This window comes from Falco punctatus (genome assembly GCF_963210335.1).
Source record: "Falco punctatus genome assembly, chromosome: 5".
Classification (NCBI taxonomy): Eukaryota; Metazoa; Chordata; class Aves; order Falconiformes; family Falconidae; genus Falco; species Falco punctatus.
In genome coordinates, this window is record NC_137584.1 from 55,876,649 (window position 1) to 55,894,145 (window position 17,497).

Genomic DNA, 17,497 nt, shown 5'->3' on the forward strand with positions numbered 1-17,497 from the left:
CTTTACTCATATGTGGCCAATGCAGGGTTTTTTTTGTTGTTGTTTTGTTTTTGATGGAAACCTTCTTTTGGTAGCACCTGATAGGAAATACAAGCGGGGAGGAGATGATGATAATAAGATCTACATGTCTACACTTCCAGCACAACAGGAATTTAAGTTATTTAAGAAACTGATTCTAACTTGTAATTAACAACAGCAGTGTGTTATTTACAATGATAAATGGGTCGTTTCTTTACTATTAACTTCCTTTTTTTAAGGCAATACTCACATTTTCCAGAAATCATAGTGGTGTTAAGTTAGTTTTCTTTAGACCTTTCCCAATTGATGAGATCTCTTACTAGGAAAGTGTGGTTTATATTTTCAGTAAAGAAATGACAGTCACAGAAACTTCCTTGGAAACTTTTTTTTTTTATCTCACATGCTCTTGTATAAGCAAACTAAAGCTATTAAAATGGCGAATATACTAATATACTTATGCAATTAGAGGCCATCCTTTTAATTAAAGGAAAAGATACTGGTATTGTAACTTCTTATTTTTCAGGTCTTCAGTAAAAACCTATTAGTTGTCCAAATATGTGGGCTAAGGGCTGTTTGGTTTTAATATTTGACAAAAGATTGAGGACATTGATACTTATTTTTACTGTCTTACTGCAAAGACAGATTTTATCCCCTGGCTACATAAGTATCAAGTAATGAGGCTTTTCTTTGTTCTAAATATATTTGTCTTTGAATCAAGAGTGGAAATCTTATGTACAAAAATAGTAAATTATAATAAATTTAAGGTATCTGTAAAACCTACTGGTCCATTTGAACATTCAAAATGAAGAAAATAATTTCTTTTTCTCTTGTATAGCACAAAATGAAGCGCTAGCATGCTAGATAAGCATATCTGGACAAATACATTCGTCTGAACACACAAAACTGACAAATTTGGAAGTGGAGTTCAGAATGTCAGTTGCAAGTTAATATTTATAACAATCTCTGTCTCTCCCTTACATGTGAGCAATACCAATACTCTAAACATTGGGCATGTACGTACCACCTGTGAGTGGGGAAGATAAAGTGAGAATCCTGTAGTTTCCCCCAAGCTGTGTTCTGCATCAGGATGGCTGTTGCTAAATCAGGGTCCTCAGGCCTTCTGTGTGATCTCTTATTTGTTCAGGTTGGCTTTTGGCGGGGCAGTTATGTTGGATGCCAGCAATTACGGATGTTACTTTGGCTAACAAACATGATCCACAGATTATTCTGTACTCAGGGCTGCAAAGGTGGCAAAAACCTTGTTTGCTTTCAGCCAGCCTGATCTTCAGGAAGATTAATACTTTCTTAAACTCTGTAATTGGACATCTACTGGCATGTGTTAAAACCTCTAATTAATTCAGTCAGGGACAGGCGGGTTAATTACATTTCTGTCACTATATTCTTGAAAATTGCTACATCTAGTAGATTCAGGCATTTGCAAAATTGAGAACTTTAGTTTGAAAATTGTGATGATACGATCAGTAGCAACTGACCTTGGAATAGTCAAATCCCAGACTTTACAAAGGGTACGTTCGTTCACTCTTGTATAAAATGTAATTTGAGGATTTATCTGCATGAGATGTACATGCAGTTAGTCTAGAACACATGATATTCTACTCAGTTTTGTCTACAGGTATTTTCTTAACTCTCATTCTCAGTGTAAAATAATTGAATGAGTAAGCTACATCAACCTGGTTTCGTCATAGGGTTTAGTGCAACTGAAGATCAGCCTTTTACCTGCAATTTAAATGTTCACAGTTATGGATGAATATCATTACTTGTTTTTGTTGTTTGTGTAATGAAAGGTTATGAAACTGAGCTATAAACCTGGTTATCTTTCTCTTCACACAAATTCTGAAACTATTTTTGGGATATAACCTGGTTTTAGTGTGGATGTAATTAATTCTGTTCCTAACAGAAATTAGGTTTGTATGCTGTGCAGAATAGTTTAAATCCAAGGCAATGTTATGTCAATTAAATCTATTTCTAGTCTGCAGCACAATTAGTATTTTTATTGCAAAAAAATACTTCCACATTGCATATCCTGTGTTGTGTGTCTTATAAGACATGGAGAGGATTTGGATATTCTGAGGGCAGAATAGACTGCTATAGGGGTTTTTGTGCATTCTCGCCTGATAAAGGATACATTTAACTGGTTTTGTTCTTGAAATTAACTGTAAATTATCTTACTGTCTTTTGTCAAGAGAATTCTTATTTAGTCAGAGAGATTCTAGAAACTCATCCCTATATCCAAGATATGACTAATCTGATCTAATTTAGGTTAACTGTGTCCACCTAAAGTAAATGCACTTCTTTTTTGAAGGAACCGGCACTTTCAGGAGGTGAGTGAGTGCATTCTGAAACAGGTGCCTGAGAGGGAAACCAAACCAAACGTCCTTTTCCTTCCATTGGCTCTGAAGGGGGTCAGTGGTGTCATGCATATAATTAAATCTCAGCAGTCTAGGGCTGAAAGAAACTATGTCCCCTGGCATCAAAGGAGTTAATGGTTATGGTGCTAGAAAAGTTGTTTTCTTTTTAGAAAGGAATGAGTATCTGAAGGACTGAGGACAGAAGACATTAACTATTGAGGGGTTTGAGGGAAATCCTCTGTAATTCTATGGAAGTGCATTAGAACAGATGAAATTGTACAATAGGTAAGGTAGCAGGTGATAAATCTTGGGCTGTAAGTTTAAACCTTTATTCTTATTCATGCTGAAGACTGTTCTCAGCATCCTTATGTTAATGGGCATCCACTCATTCAGATTGGGGAATTCAGAAACAGCCAAATACAATACTGGCCAAGTCTTTGAGGCATATTTAGCTAGCAATTAAAGTAGTTCTAGGAATGTCATGGAGTTGAAATGGAGTTTTTTACATTCTTGGTTCTGTGGGATATTCTGCAACACAGCCTAAACAACTGCTCAGGAAAGAGGATGATACAGAAGAATAATTATATGGTTAAATAAGTATATTTTCCAATTACACAGTAGAAAAAAAAAATACACAAATATAGTTCTGTGAGAATTTTGCAGCACAGTGTTCTAAAATATTTGAGCAATCCAAAGTTTGTATTTAAAGTGCTAAGGAAGGTTAGAATTAATTTATGAAAAAGCTTGCATTTTGAATGTACAGTTCTGGCTGTCTGATATTAATGCTAACAAAATTATGCTCAGGCATCAAAATATGGGGGTCACTTTATGTAAATAACCATATATCTGTGAAGGCTGTAGCTAATTTTGGTCTAAACTAATCACACTAAAGTCGAGCTTGTACTTGGTGAAGAGAGCTAAGTACCTGTGACAAGGGAAGAGTTATCCTGCAGGACTGCTTCTGTATGTCTACTAATTATGAGGAATGATTTTACAGTTTGGAGATGCCCGAGTTTGTGAGCTGAATCTTGTCAGTCCAGCCAGGACTGTCTATAGTCTGCTTTTTATGCATTTTTGAAAATGTGGACTGGATATAGATCTTCCTTATTTCTTTGATTTTCCTGACAATAATTTAAGAAAAATTATAGAAGTAATTTTCTTAATTTTATGGGGCTCTTTTACATCTACCTGTGACTAGCATAACTGTCCTTGTCACACAGTGCCATAAAAATCCTAGCTAAGACACAAGAGATCTCGTGAGTGAAAGCCAGAAAAAGCAGTTACTGGAAAAAAACCCCTCACTGATTTCCCAGTTTGAATGGGATGAATCATGTTAATTGTATGCTGTTAGCTGGTTGGCTACATTGCATTCTTTTTTTCTAAGAATGTGCTTAAAGTTTCCACAAAAGCATTTTTGAGGTAACAAGCTGGCTAGAAAAAAATTTGACATTTCTGTAGCCCATATTATTAAGCATCGAAACAGAGAGCCTTATCAGGGACAGAATGTTAAATATAATTTTAAATATCAGATTTACTGGGTTTTTTTTGTCTTGACCACCAGTTTAAAGCACCAGTAATAGTGTGCATTATTGTGTGAAGACAGTTACGTTTGTATGCCTCTGTTATGCAGCTATAAACAGTATGCTGCAGTGAGAAGTATATAGACTGTGCACACTGTAATATACCTGCTAGTCGACATTCAGGGGATAAATGTACTTTCAGTAATTGGGCAAAATATAAGGTCACCAACTGTCCAGAAAATACTTAGTGAAGTCAACTGCAACATTCTTTCAATAGATTAGCTATGGAATTAGTATGAGGAGACGTGAAATTTTTCACAGTTGATACGTTTGGAGTATTTTTGCTCTTTTTAGGTTTTTATAGAGAATATAGGGTTTTTTTCCTTTTTTTTTTTTTTTTTTTCACATGCTGTCTTGGTCTTCTGGCTACAGTGCTTTCTGAAAGCTAACTGTAGAAATGCTGACAAGAAGGAGAAAGGAATTAATCTGTGACTAGTTTAACTGCAGTTTTAGATGAGGAAAAATTGCTTCATACCAGGAAAAATTGCATAATTCCAGGAAAACTTGAAGACTGATTTATTTTTGGTTTACCTGTGTGGAAAGACACATACTTCATCCATTTCTCCCCGTTCCACAACCCTGGTAACATAACCACTCTCCCTGAACACAGTTTGCATAGATATTTTGACCCAATTGCTTCTCATCATCAGTTTGGCTTACTCATTATCAGCAGCTTTTCATTAAATGATGCTAATTCCCTGGGAGATAAATGGTAGAAGTGGGCTTATCTATTCCAGCTTTAATTCTGTTTGTCATGCTATATATATTAATTAGTGTTAGACATTTTTTAAAGGTATTTTAGGCTTTCTCATTTAAGGAGTCCTGCCTTATTTTATAAGCAGAGTTATTGTTCTAGCAAATAATTGATAACTGGGAACACAAAGGTACACTAAAACTCTGAGCTCTCAAAAGGAAACAGTGACTTAGCAGCCAGGTGAAGAATGAGGTTCACACTTAAGCAGAACTTGAAGTGCTCCAATGAATAGTCATGTCTGAAAACCTGAATTAATTTTGAAATGTTGAAAGACATTAGAAATTTTTACACAAAGCACCCCTTCACCTTTAATAGCTGTGAAATTTTAAAACAGGATTTTTTAAAAGAAAATAACGCTAAAAAAGAAGTCAGTTTTCTAGCATTATGCTGAAAACAGCATTTCAGTCTTTTTTGTTGTTAAAATACAAGTTTTTCAAAGTATGAGTTATCTGTGTATGACAGAGATTTAAAATTGTTTGCTGTCCAAAATTCTTCGTTAATAAGCTTTATAAAATGATTACCTTTTTTTACCGAATATATTTTCTGCTAGGTCTTCCACCAAAATATTATTTGCCTTAAGAGAAGAGGGTCAAGAGACAGACATAAATGGCTACTGAATTGTTTTGATATTTTGATTTTTATCTTTCTTCATAATTTCTAACAGATCTGCATTGTAGTGTTTATGTTTGGCAAGATATGATAAAGCTCAACTGCATTTACTTTCAAGCAGCATGCAAAACCAAATATTAAATTCTTTTTCTAGACTTCTATTTTGGGATTTTCTATTACATATGTGTGTTTGCAAGGTACTTAATAAAATCTGTTTGAATTAGGAAAGTTCTACATTTTGTCAAGTTATTAAATTTAAAACTAGAACTATGACTAAAGGCAACACTTTATGCTTTGTCAAATTATTAATCTGGTTTCCAGCATGCTTTTGCTCAAAAAAATGCATGTGGTCTTAACAATTCTAACATATAGGAATTTAAAATACCATTGATATTAGAGTTGCTAAAGATATTGTTTCTCAAAATAATATTTTAAAGGAGGAATGGCTAATATTTTTTTGTCTTACATGCATTCTGTATGAATATGAGTAATTGGCATATTAGCTTTCTGTTGCATGCAATGCAGACCTCATTTTGACTTCTCACATTCATAGCAATACAGTCTCTCAAACTTGGAGGAGTTGGAAATAAACACAAGTGCAAATGTCTTTGAACACAGACTATCTTAAAAGTGTTAATATATTTGGTAGTTTTCAAATTAGATGTCTTCTGATACTTACGTTACTCACTGTAAACGTTCTGTAGAAATAATTTTACATGCTGGTCTTTCACTATATATATAAGTATATATAAGTTACTACCTGATAGTGAAAATAATGTATGCTTTTTAGTAATGGGGAAAAAAACCTTCTTGTTTTCAGTGATCTAAGATTTATATGACTGCATGACATTTTTAGTAAGGTTCTTCCTTTGCTTGCCTCAACTTGAGGTTAACAACTGGACATTTCCCACATTTAGGTTTACCTTGGATATTCACCTTTAATGTGAAGTTTTATCCACCTGATCCTTCACAGTTGACTGAAGACATCACGAGGTATGCATAGTTCCTTATTTTAAACTTGAAAATTACTGTTAGTTTAATTTGAAGAGCATGTAAAAATTCTTCTTCAGTTCCTGGATGCTGTAACGTTTGGCTGTTATTGTAGACACTAAAGATGTTCTTACATCCAGTGCTTTTTGGAACAAGGTCGAAAACGCAAAGTGAAAACTTAAAGAAGAAACCTGAGAAAGAATGTAATGATAAGTGGGGATATGATTTGGGTAGGAAGTAAGATGCACATGATTATATTTCAAAGGAGACAGTGCTTTATTGTAGGGCTACTGATTTATTATATAGCAAATGAGGATGTGAGGGTATTGATATTAAGAGCAAAACTCTAGGGCTCCAAGGTACTCAGCAATAAGCTAGGCTAAGTTGGTGAAAATGTAGTTTTATACATGTGCGTACCATAAAACATAATAAAGCCTGAACATAATTCTCTTCCAAAGTTCTTAGAAAATACATGGAATGCATTGGATATTAGGAACCTAAAAGGTAGCATTGCAAGACTAACATAGTAGATAGAGTATGGGGAATTAATACTCATTTCTTCAGGAGTTATGGAAAACCTAAACACTTATTTTTGGTTTGGAGTTGGCTGACTCTGCTGAGGCAGGATATATGTTGCTTCACGTCAGGTCAGTCTTCTGCACAAAATAAGATAGCTACACAAGTGTGTAGCTGATATATTACTACAAATAATCTAAGACATTTATTCTGTAGTGTATTTAAGAGAAGCTGTCTGTGTTTTCTTTGAAATTTTTAAGTGAGTTGATTGGCTTTTCAATTGTGTGTTCAACTGATAAAGCATTTTTATGGTTATAGCTTAAAGCTAAATTCCTTAAAATTTAAGCTTCACTTGTAAAACTTTTTTTAAAATTTACATTAAAAATCTGTGCTAGGGTAGGATGTCTACTGATTGTTAACTTTAAATTTGGTAGAAGGCTGTATGCAGTACCTGAAATATTAAATTCTACATACACAATTTAAGGAAGGCAATTATGAGTTCAATAGTAAACTAAATTTCTTTTGTTTATTACATGACTTAATTAGCTCAGTAACTGCAAGAAATGTAAAAGTTAGAATTTTAGACCCAAAAGGAAATGTCAAAGGAAGTGCATGAGCTTTTATTTGTAAACCTTAGATACCTGCAGGCTACAATATGAAATTAAGTAGTTCCTGAGTCAGCTTTTGTCACAAACTAGATACAGTTTTTCATTCATTTATATTGGAAATCAGAATTTTTCCTGCTCTTTACATTATTTATGGAAGTAAAATCAACTCTTAAAAATGGAAGTGGAATTTACTGTGTGACAATAATGCTCTAATAATGTAAGATGTTAAATTATTAATACATTGATTTATTTTAGAGTGTGATTATATGATTATATACATCTCGATAAATTCTGCCATATCTCTTATAAACTTGCCATTGGTAATAGTTTCTCTGTTGTTATTTTTTTTTGATTGTTCGGCTTTTTCCCCTTTCCATTGTCTTGCAGATATTTCTTGTGCCTACAGCTTCGTCAGGATATTGCTTCTGGTCGACTACCATGTTCTTTTGTGACTCACGCCCTCCTTGGTTCATATACCCTCCAGGCTGAGCTGGGTGATCATGACCCAGAGGAGCACCGCAGTGATTATATCAGTGAATTCCAATTTGCACCCAATCAAACTCAAGAAATGGAAGAGAAAGTAGCTGAGCTACACAAAACACACAGGTGTGTCTAAAATACCGTAGGATTAAATAAAATCATCATGCTTTGTCACATTTATGTCAACTCTTTTAAGATGAGGTGTCAAACTGCTAAGCTGAAGTTACTATTACTTTGGAAATCTTTTGCTATGCAACTAGAACCTCTTACTTCCATGTGTTTAAAAAATTCAATTTGAAAATTGTAGTTTCACTAAGATTTCAGAAGAGAACTTTTGGAGAAAATACTTGTATCTAAGCATATGAATTAGTTTAAGCAACATACAGCTAGAATATTTTGAAAGAGTGGAGGTGGAAATCTCTACTAAAAGCATATAATATGCTCTGAAAAAAACACTTTCCCTTTAGGGCAAAAATATTGTTGATACCTTACAAACTGAGCTTTTTCTGTGTCTGAATTCCAGGATTCCACTCAGTTTTGATTCTCAGTTCTTTTGTCAATAAACTCAAGGCTTATTCAATGGTTTTAGGGGCTTGACTCCAGCACAAGCGGATTCCCAGTTCCTAGAAAATGCTAAGAGACTCTCCATGTATGGAGTGGATTTACATCATGCCAAGGTACTGGGGATTGGTTTGGTTTTCCTTTTGTTTTAAGCATAACCAAAATTATAGACATGCTTAGTATTGAAGAACACAGCATATATGTGTTTTATTGTAAAAAAGTCATGCCCTCAGTTCTTAGGTATAAGCCTTTTATCTCTTGGTCACGATAATTACTCAGTTTACAGCTCTAACATCCTTAGAATTTATTTTAAATCTAAGTTTATTTAATGCATAGACATAGGTGCAGCTTGGAAATAATGCTTTATTCATAAAAATGGCTAAATGCTTTTTTAAATGACAGATTTTTGATGCCAAGAAAATGTGGGGCCATAAAGTAAAGCCTAAAAGAACATGTTATTGTTAATAACATGAGAGTTAAAAATTGAACGGTGTGGGGGTCTTGGGGGAGGGTGGGTTTTGGTGCTTTTTACACTCCTCTGGATAGATCAAATCAGATTTGCATTTCTAGTGGGCTGCTTTTAGTTAAAAAACCCAACAAATCACCTAACCAACCCCTCCCACAGCTTGCACAAATCCAGTCTCAAATCAATAGGAAAATCAATGCATTGTAAGCATATCAGACCTATATTTTAAAAAGTTAACTAAGTCTTTCAAGTACTGGAGAAACATTGTTTAGTTCTGTTTCATATGGAAACAATGTATGCTTGTTTTTGCAGTTTTCCATAAACTTTTGCCTGTGTTCTGTTAGAACATGAAAGAAATATACTGAAATTTTTATTCACATATATTAACTATGTATCATTTGTTACTTTTTCAATACAATACAGCATGGCAGTTCACTTAGTCTGTAGTGTTTTAAGGAATTTAGGGTTTTTTAGTGTTATTGGAGCTTTCTTTTGCTGTACTAAAGTAACTGCAAGCATTAGAACTGCTGCTGTTTGACAAGCTCTGCTTGCAGCCTGTTATTTATGCCAGTGAAGCAACTTTTAATGACAGTGTGGGAATTTGATGTAGTTATTTATTGTTGGGGAGGGCATGTGATTCTACTGTACTACATAGTGGTACAGTGTATCAAAGCCTTGTCAGTAAGTGATTAATTTTGTAGCCTGTAAAACTTGCATCAGTTGCTGTCAGTGGAACAGAATGCTCAGAAACCCAGCCCACCAGCACTCTTGAAATGTTATGTTGACATTTCCAGCCAGCTTTCCATTACTTCCTATATCTTTATTGGAATAGTAGGAGACTGTAAAAGATCACCAACTTGTTGAGACTTTCACCAACTGTTTTAAGTTGGAAAGGCCTGTTTTAAAATTTTCTTCTTTTAATATTGAAATTAATGGTAGCACACCCACCATACCTTTCCTTACTTGTAAGTTGTTGACTTAGTCCCTATTGCCAGAATATTGAAGAATTTCCCAGAACTGTGGCATATGCAATGGCATATGAGTGCCAAAACTATTACAAATAGTCCAAGGCCTTTCCTATAAAATCAATATACTTGGCCATTTCTGCTTTAAGAATCTTATTATCAGGGTCTTGTAGTTTTGAATATGAAAAAGGTCTCAGCTGCATTATTCCCCCAAGGTACGCTAGCAATAATTACTTGTTTGGAATGTTATTAAACTGATTTTTATGAAATTATCTCACACATGATAGGATTCTGAAGGTGTGGATATCATGCTGGGTGTATGTGCTAATGGACTGCTCATTTACAAAGATAGACTCCGGATCAACCGCTTTGCTTGGCCAAAAATTCTGAAGATTTCCTATAAGCGAAGTAATTTCTACATCAAAGTCAGGCCGGCAGAAGTGAGTAGCACCTTGCTGTCTTTGTTTCTTTTGTGAAATCATTTCTATCCAGTAACATGAAAACACCATCGTTTTTTTCCCATATGTCCTCACAGGCTTATCCTAGATTTAAGTAGCACTTAAGAGCATTTTGTTCTCCTCTTCAGATTTTACTGATTGTATTAAACACTCCTCTTGATCAGTACATGCAAACCAAGAAGAAAATCTATTTTCTTTTGTTAATAGATGCCATCTCTTTTTTTTTTTTTTTTTTTCTTCACAGGGAAAGGTAGTTATACTGGCCATGTTCTTAACTGTCTATAGAGACTTGCAGTTCTGGGAGAGAGCCAGCTTCTCTTCCTCTTTGAGTGTAATTGTTCACTAAATGTGCCATGCATCTAGTTTATGGCTGTTGCCAAAGGCTTGATTTGCCCTGTAGAACATTATAACTCTTTCTGTTAGCTTCTCTGAAAATAATGGATTCAACTTTCTTGCTTGATGCCAATATAAGTTTGTGGGAGTTTCTGAAGGGGTGTGGGGTGTGTGTGTACATTTTGAACACATTGTAACTGGAAATTTAACAAAACCCAAAATGTCAAAATTGTAATGCTTTTTTAGATTATAGTGAAAAATGTTTAAGGTAGCTTTTACTGTGTAGGTAAATAAAACAAAAGAGAAGTCTAAGTACCAGTAGTGCAATACCAACATTGTGGTTTTGTAAGTTTTGGAACACACATGTATTGTTCTCGCAGGTGTTGATGGTGCATAGACGTAATATTTTTGCTAAGAAACTATTATATAGTGAAATGGATCAGGTAAGCTTAACACTGCAGTATGGATATCAGACTATTATTAAATCCAAGGAAAGTGTGCAGCATAACTTGCAGTACAATTACTTCATGCAGTTTAAAAATAAATACTTCGGGCAGCTAGTCAGAAAATCAGCAAGGAACACTACAGTATTATTGGATTTCTCAAAAGAGCCATTAATATAGATAGGAAGTGATAATATGGTTATTGCCCATCATCACTAGCCTGACAAGTATGATTTTATTAAAAGGCTGGAAATTCTGATTTTTTTAATATTTTTTAAAAAATCTTATGAAGTCATACGAGAGGAGAATTACAGCTTGTTACAGTAATAGTACTATCTAAACTGCTTGCTAGTTAATAGCCAGCTTAATGAAATGGGTTAATTTGTGGATTCTTTCCAGCTGGAACAGTTTGAGAGCACTATTGGGTTCAAACTGCCAAACCATCGGGCTGCTAAAAGGTTATGGAAGGTTTGTGTGGAGCACCATACTTTCTTCAGGTAAATGATAATTCTGTGCTTCTTCCACTTTGCCAGGTATGCTCATATCTTTCTTTTAAAGGATATGAGGAAAGTAAAGAAGATTTCACCCCTTTTTTGCCCCTAATTTCCCAGTCCACTAATACCTCTTAGAAGGCACCCTAACAATCATTGACCCCAAATTACTAGTTCTGGGTCTCAAGTACAGTTAACTGCTTTATTTAAACTTTCATAGTTCACAGCTGAATTTTTCCTTATTTATCAACTGGGCTGAGTTTACAGTCATTCTTTAAAAATCAGAGAATCACTTTAAAAACAGGCTACTATTTGTTTACATAATAATCTGTAACTTTCTCTGCATTTTTTCCCCAGCAACTGACAAACATAAAATTCTGAATTGGTCATTGAACCTATGGTCTTTTTGTAAATGAGCACTTTAACGATAGGCCACAGAGTTATTTCTCTTTCTGCTTCCTCCACTGAAAAGGAGTTTCTGCTATTATAAAAATCAAATGAAGATTTTTCAAACTCCATGAGGGAGTCCCTGTGCCCCATGCAGTCTGAAAGTCACAGATTTATGTCAAATCTCTTATGGATTGAATAGGCATTGAATCAAAGTTTCTTGCTTCAAATGAGCTCAGTAACTAGGATATGTAGAAGGTAAGCTTTCTCCTTCAGTAACCTGTGTTTTATTTTAAAAAATCAGTTGTATTCTAAGGTAGATGCGATCCTGTAGCTGAATGTACTTGCTAGACTGAGACCCTCAGAGAACTTGAGGACCATGAGACCTAAGCAGTTCATTACTGGAACTGTCTTATTGGATGCTTTTCAGTATTCAGATTTTCATTTAATGTAGAATATTTTTGAATGCAATGTTAGAATTTGTGCTGAGATCGGCAGTCACTCTCAAAATGTTTAATTGAGAAGCACATATTTTTAAAAATCTGATCAAAGATTTTTTTTTCATTTTTGATAGAATTCATTAGACAAATTTACTAAAATATATCATCCACCATTTTATTCCTCTCTAAAATGTAAAGTCTGCTCTGGGGGGTGATGTCCGTTACCAGAAACAGCATGCAGTTCTGTCTGCAATGAGAGGTTTATCAACACTCTTCAAATAAATTATGAAGTGATTTGCTTTGCTGGGAAACTGTATTTCCTAATTTCATTATTCGGGTCCATTTTATTACTATAAAAAAACAAACCTTATGGAAGTCAAAAATCCTAAACTGAGAAACTACCATGTGCAAATATGAAAGCTTTCAGGAACGTTAATGCATATTAGATAATCTTACTGCAAAAATTCTGACCTAATAAAAATAATTGGATTTTATTCCACTCAGAAGTGGCTTTTCCTAACCAGGAATGGTATTATAATGAGTATTATGTAACAAATACTTGAACTATACTGTAAAATCCACGTACTCCACTGATGTCATCAGACAGAAAATCCTTAGAACCTCTTATCCTGATTTAAAAACAGTAAAATAAGTCCAGCTCTATTTTTCTCCAAAGATAAAAAGCAGAAAGCAATGCTACAGTCCAAAAGACTGTAGCTCTTTCAAAGAATGTGTAAAGCTTGTGTATGATACCACAGTAAATAGTATTCAGTCTAGGTGTACGTTTTTAGTTTCCAGATCCCTTAGCATGCCCTATATAACATTGTAAGATTCCTTGTGTTGTCTCTTGCAATGTTTGTTTTTCTCAAATTGTTACATTAAGATCCATCTTGTTACAACGTATGGGAAATTGAGCCAGTATATGAAGTTATTTATAAAAACTTGTAATGAGCTATATTGAAAATGACAACCAAGAGGCATTAGATTCGCTTGTATCAGCTCAACCTTGTAGGATTCCAGTACCATTTCCGAAGAGCAACAATCTACTTTAAGAAATACAGTCAGATTATATCTACATTAATCTTTTGAGGTAAACTTAGTCTGCAACTCTAGATGTTAACCAATGGCTGCAGAAAACTGCTTACAATTCTGCTTTATGATGTTTTATTTGAAATTTTAATGATTGAATCAGCATCTCCCCAGAATGTTTTAAAATGGTAAAAGCATAATCTTCAGTTATTTTGTGTAATTAAGCTTGTAATACAAAAAAATCCATTCAAATGCCCTTAATCAGGAAGTAAGTAGTTCTCTTGGTTTTTCCACATTAAAAGATTAAAAGTTTGTCTCAGCAGGTTGGAAGATAAAAATGGCAGTTAATGCTGTAGCCTTGCCAAGACTGGAAAATAAACAGGAAGAACCTTGGAAAAACCCTTTTAGCCTTCTTCCTCTTAATGCATAATGCACTCTCTCTTGGAAATAAATGTGGAGAAATAAATTGTCACAAAGATTGCATAAGGCTGTTTTATAGAAGCAATGGAAGTGAAGCTCCAGATACTTGTGATTTTATTGCATAAGTGTCCTTAGCACAGAAAGGTGAATTAGTCTGTCTTGAATTTTATTTTCTTTAAAAATATGTTGCAACAGATTAAGATTCAGGTGTGTGCTTATGCCTTTTAGGCATACAGGATTGGATCCTCCTGGCTAGTGCTCTGACAAAGCCATAAGCATCCTCTGTTAGTGAAAATGGTAACTTTCTATCTAGCTGTATTGGGTTTGCAGGCAAGGTTTTGGTAGGTGGAGGGCTATAGAGGTGGCTTCTGTGAGAAGCTTCCCGCACGTCCAGTAGAGCCAATGACAGCCAGCTCCAAGACAGACCCACCACTGACCAAGGCCAAGCCCATCAGTGACAGTGGTAGCACCTCTGGGATAATGTATTTAAGAAGGGAAAGGAGTTCTGTGCAACAACAGCCGGCGAGAGGAGTTGAGACTGTGTGAGAGCAACAGCTCTGCAGACATCAAGGTCAGTGAAGAAGGAGGGACAGGAGATGCTCCAGGCACCGGCGAAGAGATGCCCTTGCAGCCTGTGGTGAAGGCCGTGGTGAGACAGGCTGTGCCCCTCAGCCCATGGAGGTCCATGGTGGATCAGATAGCCACCTGCAGCCTGTGGAGGACCCCATGCTGGAGCAGATGGATGCCCAAAGGAGGCTGTGACCCCATGGGAAGTCCAGGCTGTAACAGGCTCCTGGAAGGAGCTGTGAACTTGTAAACAGAGGATCCCATGCTGGAGCATGTTTGGTGGCAGGACTTGTGACCCCACGGGGGACCCACGCTGGAGCAGTTGCTGAAGAACCGTAGCCTGTGGGAAGGACTCACGTTGGAGAAGTTCATGGAAGACTGTCTCACATGAGAGGGACCCCATGCTGGAGCAGGGGAAGAGTGTGAGGAGGCCTCCCACAGAGAAGAAAGGAGTGGCAGAAATGTGTGATGAACTGACCACAAACCCCCATTCCATGTCCCCCATTGCCGCTCCATGGGAGGCAGTAGGGGATTCAAGAGAGAAGTTGAGTTCAAGAAGAAGGGAGGGGTGGGGTTGAATGTGTTTTTAAGTTTTGGTTTTAGGTATCATTATCCTACTCTGATTTGATTGGTAATATTGGTAATTATATTAAATTGGTAATTATATATAAAATTGGTAATTACCAATAAAAAACAATTGGTAATTGATTTTCCCCAAGTAGAGTCTGTTTTGCCCATGATGGGTAATTGGTGAATGATCTCTCCCTGTCCCTCAACCCATGAGCTTTTCATTATATTTTCTTCTCTGCCCTGTCCAGCTGAGGGGAGTAATAGAACAGCTTTGGTGGGCACCTGGCATCCAGCCAAGGTCAACCCACCACATTAGCTCACCATTCTTTTTGCTAAGTATCTGAAAATTCTTCAGTTTTGCTGAAGTATCTTTAGAATGACTGTCAGTTTTCAGAACCCACCACTGGGTACTGCCTTAATGTATGTTGGTTTGGATTCCACTGACACAGATATTCCCTGTGTAAATGCTTCAGAAGAGGAAAACAAAGTCAGCATACTCTTAAGTCTCGCTTGCCTATGTGTGCCATCCTAAGTACAAAGGGCACAGTAGTTGCTGCTTCTGCGGGAAAGAAACCAGTGTTCGGTGGGTTTCTCTTTGAAGATCTACAAATCAAAAAGCTATGTTTGGAATAGCCTGATGGGTTTTACATGGAGGGAGAGTAGGCCATGGAGACTGGCATGCTGGATGTGCGTGTATTTGCAGCGCTACGTTGATCCGGGAAGTAACATCAAAGACCTTTCTAGAGAAGCAGAGACTGGGAAGAGTTCCTGCAGTGATGACTGTTTATCCTATCAGCGAGTATGGCACTGGAACAAACAGTACCCTCAGTATTTAAGCTGGTGGCTCAAAAAGTCCTCATATTGGAGGAAATTCAGGGAGGTATAGAGGATCTGTCTCTTTAAACTCATGTGATACCAAAAAACTGGGGAAACAAAGCAGAATCCCTCATAGCAAATTCTACCACATTGTTACTTAGACTTTCTGACATTGATGCCAACACTGAGGTACAAATGTACATACCCAGCACAGAACCCAGCATTAATAATACTCGTAACTGAATCTCTTTTTTATCCTTGTCATGATATGTTTTTTTCTCCTCCTTATATCCAGCAAACATAAACTCATACAAATCTATAAATGACTGTAAAGAAACTTGAGTCTGAATCTAGCTTGTTAAACTTGTCACTGTTGGGTCACAACTCTCCAGCCATCTCAGTCTTTTTTTCATTTCATACAGCCTTCTGTGCAGTTTTGAGATGCCATTCCCTAACTTTGAAGAATGGCAGCTGCTGTATTGGTACCTCAGAATATAGGAGAAACAGTGGAAGTGGGAGATATATAATTTCTACTACAAGTAACATTCTAAGGAGGGAGATCTGCGAGGTATTCTACCTGGACTTATAACGGCCTCAGCTTTCTACAAAAAATAAAATTTAACCAAAGTAGCACCAAAATATAAGGATCACACATGCTTAGTCATGCTGTGGAAAATGTGATGGTTATCAGCATCGCTTCAACTCCAACTGCAAATAATAAACAATATGCATTGTTTTAGAAGTTCTGAGAGCTTATGGTAGAATCCTTTTTTGGAGTGCACAAATCATGCATGGTGAACTGAAGTTGAAATATAATAAGTAGCTTTAAAGTACCTCATTAAATATATAAAATATTTATTTTTAACTGACTTCCCTCATATTTACTTTTTAGACTTGTATCACCAGAACAGCCTCCAAAAGCAAAGTTTCTAACCTTGGGTTCCAAGTTCCGCTACAGTGGACGTACGCAAGCACAGACACGACAAGCTAGCAACCTCATAGACAGACCAGCTCCGTACTTTGAACGCACTTCAAGCAAACGTGTTTCCAGAAGCCTTGATGGAGGTATGGAGTTTAACTTATTTCTTCAGTGTAATGATTACATTATGTGTTGTCACTCTGATCCAACAAACATTCAAAAATGTTGACGTTATGAATGGCCAGAATGTCAACTGACAAATTTTTTTAATTTCAGTTTCTGACGTGTAATGTAAGGAGTAGCCACTTTAGTTACTTGTCGAATTTAAGTGACCTAAACAGTAAGTTAAGTCACTGTCTAAATTGTATGACACTGCTGTGATTATATGGAGGTTTCTGTATGGAACATGTAGCATCTGTGTTGACTACTGATACCTGTTTTACAGTATAGGCATGTGCTATATGCTGTTGATTAGAATTGTTTGGTCAGCAAACCAAAAAAAAAAAATTGGGCTCTGGGTTTGCCTGGTTGTGTCTCTCTACAACAGAAAAGGCAGAACAAGTTGTTTCTTCTAGTGCATCATCTGCAGAATACAGGTGTGTATGCATGTGTGTTCAGGCCCAAACTTTCACTCCTAAAGAACCATTATAGTCAAAATTTTGAGCATGATAAAACATTGCTCTTGGGTTTTGTTTTTCTCCCTTAAAC

The 17,497-nt window shown here is 36.0% G+C and overlaps 1 protein-coding gene across 18 annotated transcripts in view; it reads left to right on the plus strand.

Moving 5' to 3' along the window:
• EPB41L2 (erythrocyte membrane protein band 4.1 like 2) overlaps positions 1-17,497 on the plus strand; it is a 122,219-nt gene that overhangs the window by 75,968 nt on the left and 28,754 nt on the right. For 16 of the 18 annotated variants that reach the window (XM_080390380.1, XM_080390387.1, XM_080390396.1 and 13 more), the window contains 7 exons: positions 6,248-6,323; positions 7,832-8,050; positions 8,514-8,601; positions 10,204-10,356; positions 11,088-11,150; positions 11,550-11,647; positions 16,763-16,935. In XM_080390380.1, coding sequence (XP_080246506.1) covers positions 6,248-6,323; positions 7,832-8,050; positions 8,514-8,601; positions 10,204-10,356; positions 11,088-11,150; positions 11,550-11,647; positions 16,763-16,935 — 870 coding nt within the window. The remainder of the gene's footprint in view (positions 1-6,247; positions 6,324-7,831; positions 8,051-8,513; positions 8,602-10,203; positions 10,357-11,087; positions 11,151-11,549; positions 11,648-16,762; positions 16,936-17,497) is intronic. The other 2 variants (XM_080390393.1, XM_080390381.1) reach the window with 1 other exon arrangement.